The sequence below is a fragment of the Mycteria americana genome, chromosome 3 (genome assembly GCF_035582795.1).
Source record: "Mycteria americana isolate JAX WOST 10 ecotype Jacksonville Zoo and Gardens chromosome 3, USCA_MyAme_1.0, whole genome shotgun sequence".
In the NCBI taxonomy this organism is placed as follows: Eukaryota; Metazoa; Chordata; class Aves; order Ciconiiformes; family Ciconiidae; genus Mycteria; species Mycteria americana.
The window spans coordinates 23,708,003-23,714,799 of NC_134367.1; the positions used below are offsets into that span (position 1 = coordinate 23,708,003).

General features: G+C 43.6%; 1 protein-coding gene across 1 annotated transcript; it reads left to right on the forward strand.

The window, feature by feature from the left end:
- The first annotated feature begins 562 nt into the window (after nt 1-562).
- On the forward strand, nt 563-6,797 carry CLN8 (CLN8 transmembrane ER and ERGIC protein). The gene is made up of 4 exons (XM_075498035.1): nt 563-736; nt 2,084-2,739; nt 3,147-4,382; nt 4,414-6,797. Exons 2-3 carry the CDS (start codon nt 2,197-2,199, stop codon nt 3,459-3,461), a joined length of 858 nt encoding a protein of 285 aa, XP_075354150.1. The 5' UTR covers nt 563-736; nt 2,084-2,196; the 3' UTR covers nt 3,462-4,382; nt 4,414-6,797.

Genomic DNA, 6,797 nt, shown 5'->3' on the forward strand with positions numbered 1-6,797 from the left:
AACCCCGGGTGCAGGGCTGAAGCACAGCCCAGCGTGGTTTCAGTAGGCCTCCCCTGGTAACGCTCCTGAGATCCAGCCGGGCTGAGTCACTGGGATGCCAGCATCAATTTTCACAGGTATGGAGAGAATCATGTAGCAGAACTCCGTGACATCCATTTAATAATTTGCTGTCTTTAATGAAATTGGATAATTACAGGTATATATAAGTACTGCCTATGGCATCACTGCTACTTATTTTTTTCAATTGTTGAACAGGCATCTCTTAAATATTAACTTTTCAGTGGCGGTGATGAGCCTGCTGTTAGGTGAAGAAAAACACCCTCTAAACAAGGGTCCCCTCCGGAGGGGCGCCGCGATGCCGACGGACCGGGCCCCCTGCCTGCCGCCCCGCCGCTGCCTCCCGCCCTGGCGCACCGAGCTCCGCAGCGCCTGCCTCCGCGCCCTCCCCCCGCCCAAGTGGTATAGCCGCGCTCCCCCCCGAGGCGCCCGGTGGTTCGTGCCGCTGGGCCAGCGCGCAGAGGGCGGTGGCGGCGCATGGCGCATGCGCAAGGGCCGTACGGAGGCTGCCCAGCTGAGGGCGGTTGTTGTGGGAACCGCGGCGGGTCGGGCCTTCCGGGTCGGGTCGGACTGGGCGCTCCCAGGAGGCCGGTGAGGGCGGCCTGCCGCCCGGGGCAGTCCCGGAGCCGGGAAGGGCCGGCCCGCCATCGCGGGCAGCGCTGCGGGTGAGGAGCGGCGGGTGTGAGCGCGGTCTGTGCGCCGGGGCCGGCTCCCCAGCTCTGCGTGAGGGGCTCGGCGGCCGCGGGGACGGGGCGGGAGGGGACGGACGGGGCGGGGGGGTGTGGCTGCCGCTGTTTGTGTGGGGGCAGGGGAGCTGTCGCGGCCTCTGGGGCCAGGGTTTGCCGCAGTGGGTCGCGCTGTTCAGGGCCTCTTCGTGCCATCGGATTAGTGTGTTTTACTCCGGTTTTTCCCTGGGAGATGGGAGGGGGGCTGCTGGGACTCCACCTTCGAGTCCGTTTTGTTAGGTGTGGGGCGGGCGAAGGGCCCTCGGATCGGGGCTGGCAGTCCCCCCCTCCTTGGAGGGGGGCATCTGCGAGCAAAGGCCGGGGTGAGCAGGTCCCTGCAGGGTCTGGGCTGTCGCGGTGGCGTTTGCTGCATGGTGAAGCAAGGCGGGAGCATCTCACCAGGGGCTCAGTGCTCGGTGGTCCTTGTGGCTTTTTCATCTAGGTCCCACCAAACTCCCAAACGCATTGTGGTTCTGAGCATTTACAGGCTGCGGTGGGTCTAGTGGTCATGCTGATATCGCCTAAATCCTTCATAAAATGAGCTGGCATTCAAATATTTCAGTATTATCTGGCTTTTCCCTCCCCACAAATCTTTGTTTTTGAACTATAGTGTGTTTGGGAAGTTTCAGTTAATTTGAGGCACTTACTGCTGGGCTGTTCAGTTAATTATGCTAATGTTGTTAATAATATCTATTAATGTTGCTTGTCTGCATTCCATACTCTTCTTGCATTTTTGGAATATGTTTTCTGTTGGAAAGTGGTTTAATATTCAGAAACTGATTGCAAAGTCTTGTTTTGAGATATGATTGTGAAAGCCCTTTTCTGTGTCCCGCTTACTGGATTAACTTTTTATAGTTTTATAGCCTGGATCTGTAATTGAGATTCTGAATTGCACCCAAAGCCATAGGAAGTGGTGGAAAAGCAGGGGAGTAGGAGAATAATGGAGTAGGAGAACAACTGCACACTGCTGTTGAAATACAAGTTTCATAAGTAAGAAAACAGGGTTTGCTTCTTGTATTGTCTCTTTCTCTTTCTTGCCTTCCTACTTTTCCCTTTTCAGCTTTTGTTTCAGTGCATTACTTTGTACTAGTACAGATTTTGTAGGCTAATTGTTAATCTTAAACTTATTGCTTAAGTGTTTTTGTCTGTCTGTCTACCTGTCTTGGGGATGACTGTGCCTAATGGCAACAGGACCAAAGTCGTAACTGCAGTGGAAATGAGTTCTCTATGGTTTAGAAGCTATGTATGTTGATGACTTAAAAATTCATTTAATTTTTTTCTCCTTGTTCCAGATGGAAGAGTTCACGGTTTCTGGTTTGCATAATAGCAGAGGCTGAATAGGCATAAAGGAGACCATAGTGCGGGTGAGAAGTGTCAAGCCCTTTGCAAGGCTTTGCTCTGTAAAAAAGAAGAAATGAATCCTACAAACGATGATCCGGTGTTTGGGACCATTTTTGACTGGGACTATCTCTTATGGGAAGTTCGTCTGACGTTTTTAGCTGCTGGCTTTTTAATCTATTTGGGAGTATTTCTTCTGTCTCACTGGTTGTCTTCATGGATAAGTACTACTTATCGTGCCTTGTATGCAAAGGAAAAGGTGTTTTGGAATATGGCAGTCACACGTGGTGTGTTTGGACTTCAGAGTTGTGTTGCTGGGTTATGGGCTTTGCTCATAGATCCTGTTTTTCATGCTGACAAAGTGTATTCACAGCAAAAGTGGAGTTGGTTTAACTGTTTAATAGCTGCTGGATTTTTCTTGCTTGAAAATGTAGCTGTTCACATGTCCAACATTATTTTTAGAACATTTGATGTGTTCTTGGTAGTTCATCACTTGCTTGCTTTTGGTGGCTTGGCTGGTCTAGTAATTAATGTGAAATCCGGACATTATCTGCCTTTGATGGGAATGTTGCTGGAGATGAGCACTCCCTCAACGTGCATTTCCTGGATGCTTCTAAAGGTAAGAACATGATAATTTTCAAATTATGTTTGTAACAGTTTTCATGCATCTCGCTTGTCCATAAGTAATCTGTGTGGTTTGTCTAGACAACTTTTCAGCAAAACTGCGTTCAGCTAATTGACATCCATGTTATTGTGATACCTGCTTTTGTTGTGGTGATATTTCTGTAGTCTTCCATATAGGCTTCTGTGTGATGCTGTATGCTCGTGGACAGTGAGATGGTATAGATTCATTCTGAGTTTGGGATGCCGTATGCATGTGGACTATCATAGCTCTACATGAAAAAAAAAGCCTGAGAGCGTGTGTACGTGAAGGCTGGATATTTGCATTAGTTCTACAGATTCCTCAGTTCCTTATCTTGAAGTCACAGTCTCACTTCTGCATACTTTCTGTTCTTGTTTTTCTAGGCTGGCTGTGCTAATACCTTTTTCTGGAAGGCAAACCAGTGGGTGATGATCCACCTGTTTCACTGCCGCATGATTCTTACTTACCACATGTGGTGGGTGTGTATTTTCAATTGGAATTCTGTGATGGCAAATCTGGGACTTCTTCATTTTATTGTTTTATTCTCAGGATTATTTGCTGTTACCCTAATACTTAACCCATACTGGACATACAAAAAAACTCAGCAACTCCTCAACCCAACTGATTGGAACTTTGAAAATAAAGCAATGGAAAATGGAAAATTAAATGGTGAAACACATCGAAAGAAGAGGATATAACACTAAAACAGCTGTTTCCTACTAGGGTAGCAGAAGAATACAATGCAAAGTAATTCTTTGCCCATGAACTAGAAGCTTTTGCAAGAAGCTCATTAACACAGTGATTCCTTGCTGGTAGTATTCTGTATCCATCAGAAGTATTTAAAAGCATTGTTTGTGTTTCGTATGTGAATACACATAAGATCTTCAACCTCTTAGTTATGAATTACGCCAATAATTTTGTCAGGTTGGACAGTATTTCATGATTTAGTAGTGACATACTCTCTAATGATATCCTTTGTCCTAATGCTTCAAAGTGGCTTTACAGTTAATTTGTCTATTAAGCTCAGCTTGAATCAAGTTTAGCTTGAATCCTATTTCACATATGTTGGAAATACTGATACTGGAAATTATGTTGTTTACTAAGATCAATTATGACCCAAGTTAAGTATGCATGGGTACCTAGTTCCTGTGTGCCATTAAATCATTCCAAGTGGCTGAATTGGTCAGTGGTAGAATGCAGTCATGGCTGGGTTTGGGTTGTTTTTTTTTTTTTGTGGGTTTTTTGGTTTTTGTTTGTTTTTTCTTTTAAGTGCACTTGAGGAAGAGGAAGATAATTGTTTGAGTGTTCACTGTCAAAGTGAGTTGTAGTTTCCAGGTTGCCCTCAGTATGGGAGGAGTTCATATCCACTACAAACATGCATGTGGGGATGCAGGCATTCATTAAACTGGTGGTCTAGCTAGCTAATCATAGTGGTCCATTCTGGACCTGAAATCAGTGAAGTGCAAGAGGCAACAATAGAACGCTTGACTGTTTCATCCTTGAAAAGATTGCTGGTTGATTGGTAAAATTATTTTCTTTGTAGATCTCACATGAGTGGTCATGCAATTAGTTCCACTAGTGCTCCTGTTATAGTTCCTCTTCTTTTTGGAAATTCTCTTGTTATAGAGGGTTTATAACACTTGTTATAAGTGTTATAGAGGGTTTTAGAATCTGAGGTGACTCCTCTGTGGAGGAAAGCCCGTATCACCTCCTTTAGGAGCTCAGTTGTTCTTTTAATATTTTTATTTTACGTCAAAGAACATGCAAAGTGATGCTGACAATCCCTTGTGCTTTATCTGCCACATCACTAAATCTTTCCTTGACCTAAGGAGTAGAGTTGCTTTTTAGATAGGGACTTGGCAAATTGTGGTGGATGTTCTCCCACTAATAGTATTGGTCTGATGGTTCCTGGGTGAAGTGTTGGACAGCAGATGAAGGTATAAAGATCACGATAGAAGAGAGTGACGTCTAGTGGCAGGAGAATGACAAATATAGTAATTAGTTTTGGTGCACTGAACTAGTGAGATAAAAAGCCCGTCATCTGAAACTTTGTCATGACTGCTACATGTGACATGACTGCTACTCAGATTTATTTTCCAAATAAGACTGGGCAGGCTCAAGCTGTGAAGAATTTTAGGTCAAAGCATGTGTTACAGGCTTTGTGTACTAATCTGTGGTGGAGCACACTGTTTTAAGTGTGTAAGGGAAGCACTGTTTGGTGTAAACAACCCCAAAACAATTTATTAATTTTTGGTGGGAACATCTTTGATTTTGTTCTGAGTGAAGGGAGGAAGCTAGTGGTCAGGTCACTGTGTTCCCTAATTCCCTAATTCAGCTCACTGACATGGAAGAGCTACTCTATAAGGGAGAGGAAACCTTTTACTGTTAGGTCACAAATGTATAGCCAGATCTTGTTGATAGGATGAAGTGGTGAATATCTGAAATTGCCCGTTCAAAACTAGGCTGAGAGGGGTATAGTAATTTTACACAGCAACCCTATCTACTGTCCTGCTGATATTCAGCAGAGAAAAATCTAAATTTTGTGCTACCTTCTGATTTCTAAGCAGGCCAGAATGAGGTTGCAGTGTTTTGGCAGCATGGCCTGTCTGGACGCCATCCTATAGAAAAAAGAGTTCTCTAAAGCTGGAAATTGCACACCTCTCCTGAGGGGTTGTGTGAGAGACAGTAATACTAAAAGTACTTTAGAAGAAAGCAGAGGGATGAATTCCTCAGAAACAGAACCCAAATATGTGATCCAAATGCACATCTTGCAGAATCCAGACCTCACTTGCAGGAGTTCAGGGGGGAAGGTGGAGGATAAGTCACCAGATATCAAAATGATGGTGTGCTCTATGCAGCTTAAAACTTAAAGGTTTGGATTCAATAAAGCAAGGTAATAATTATAAAAATCCCAGCTACAGAATTCTGAAGAATCCTAACAGAAAATGAAAGCATCAGAAGACAAGTAAGTTGGTGCCAAGTGTGTAATTCTTATAGTGGATGCCTAAAGGAAGTGAAGTTCCAGTGTGCTAAAATAAAAAAATATGGAGGGTTGGGAGTAGCAGTGAATTTGGGGCTGAAAAAAGAGATTAGCTGTGGTCTAAGCAGACAGGTGGATAGTTACGTCAGTGGCACCAGACCTGTAAAGCTTAATATTTTGTATTACTAATTTGTGTAATGTTATTGAGTGGATTTTAAATCTTTCATTAAAAGTATTTTTTATCATAATAAGGCAATCTTTTTAGTATGCATCGTAGTGTGAGTTTTTTCATGCAAAGACTGTTATGACATATCTTGAAAACCTTTTGCATGTCTTAATACCTAAGAGCGCATGTTAACCTAAGCGCTGCTAGAACAAGAGAGCTATGCAATAAAGTAAATAACAACACTCATTTTATTTCTGTTGGTTTGAGGGGTGAGGGGATTTTACAGTCCAGCTAGAAATATAACAGGACATAAAAATACAGACAACTTTTCTTCTTCATCTTGATGGCCTAGAGTTGCAGTTACCAGTTCTGTTTCACAGAGCCTCTTTTTTTTTAATACTCAAATGGTTTCTTCACTGCCTTTTGGCTGCTCCCTTCAAGAGGATTCTCTGGTTTATGATTGTGGATCAGTGTCTCATTGCTCTGAAACAAGACTGAAAAAGTTCTCTAACCGAGGGTTTTGGTGTCTAATTACTCTTACAACTAAGCGCTGCTTTTCAACCCAAAGGTAGACTAGCCATAGTTTGTTTCTAAATCTTGTTAATGTGAAACTAATCCTGGTCCTGTTGGGCCTCTCTTATAAGGCCTCATCCACAGTCCGATGTAGAAAAATTCAGTCAGCTTCAGTAGTGGCTGGACCAGGTCACAGGGTGTGCTTCTGCCATGATTTGGAAAACTCTTACATAATATGGTTTGGGGTGAATTTTTTGTTTGCCTAGGTGACTATTAGAGACTTCATCCTGCTTTCTTGTTGGACAAGGTTATTCTAGGAGTGCTGTTTGTGTCACCTTACTGGCTGAAGCTTTTTTTTTAAAAAAAAAAGAAGGG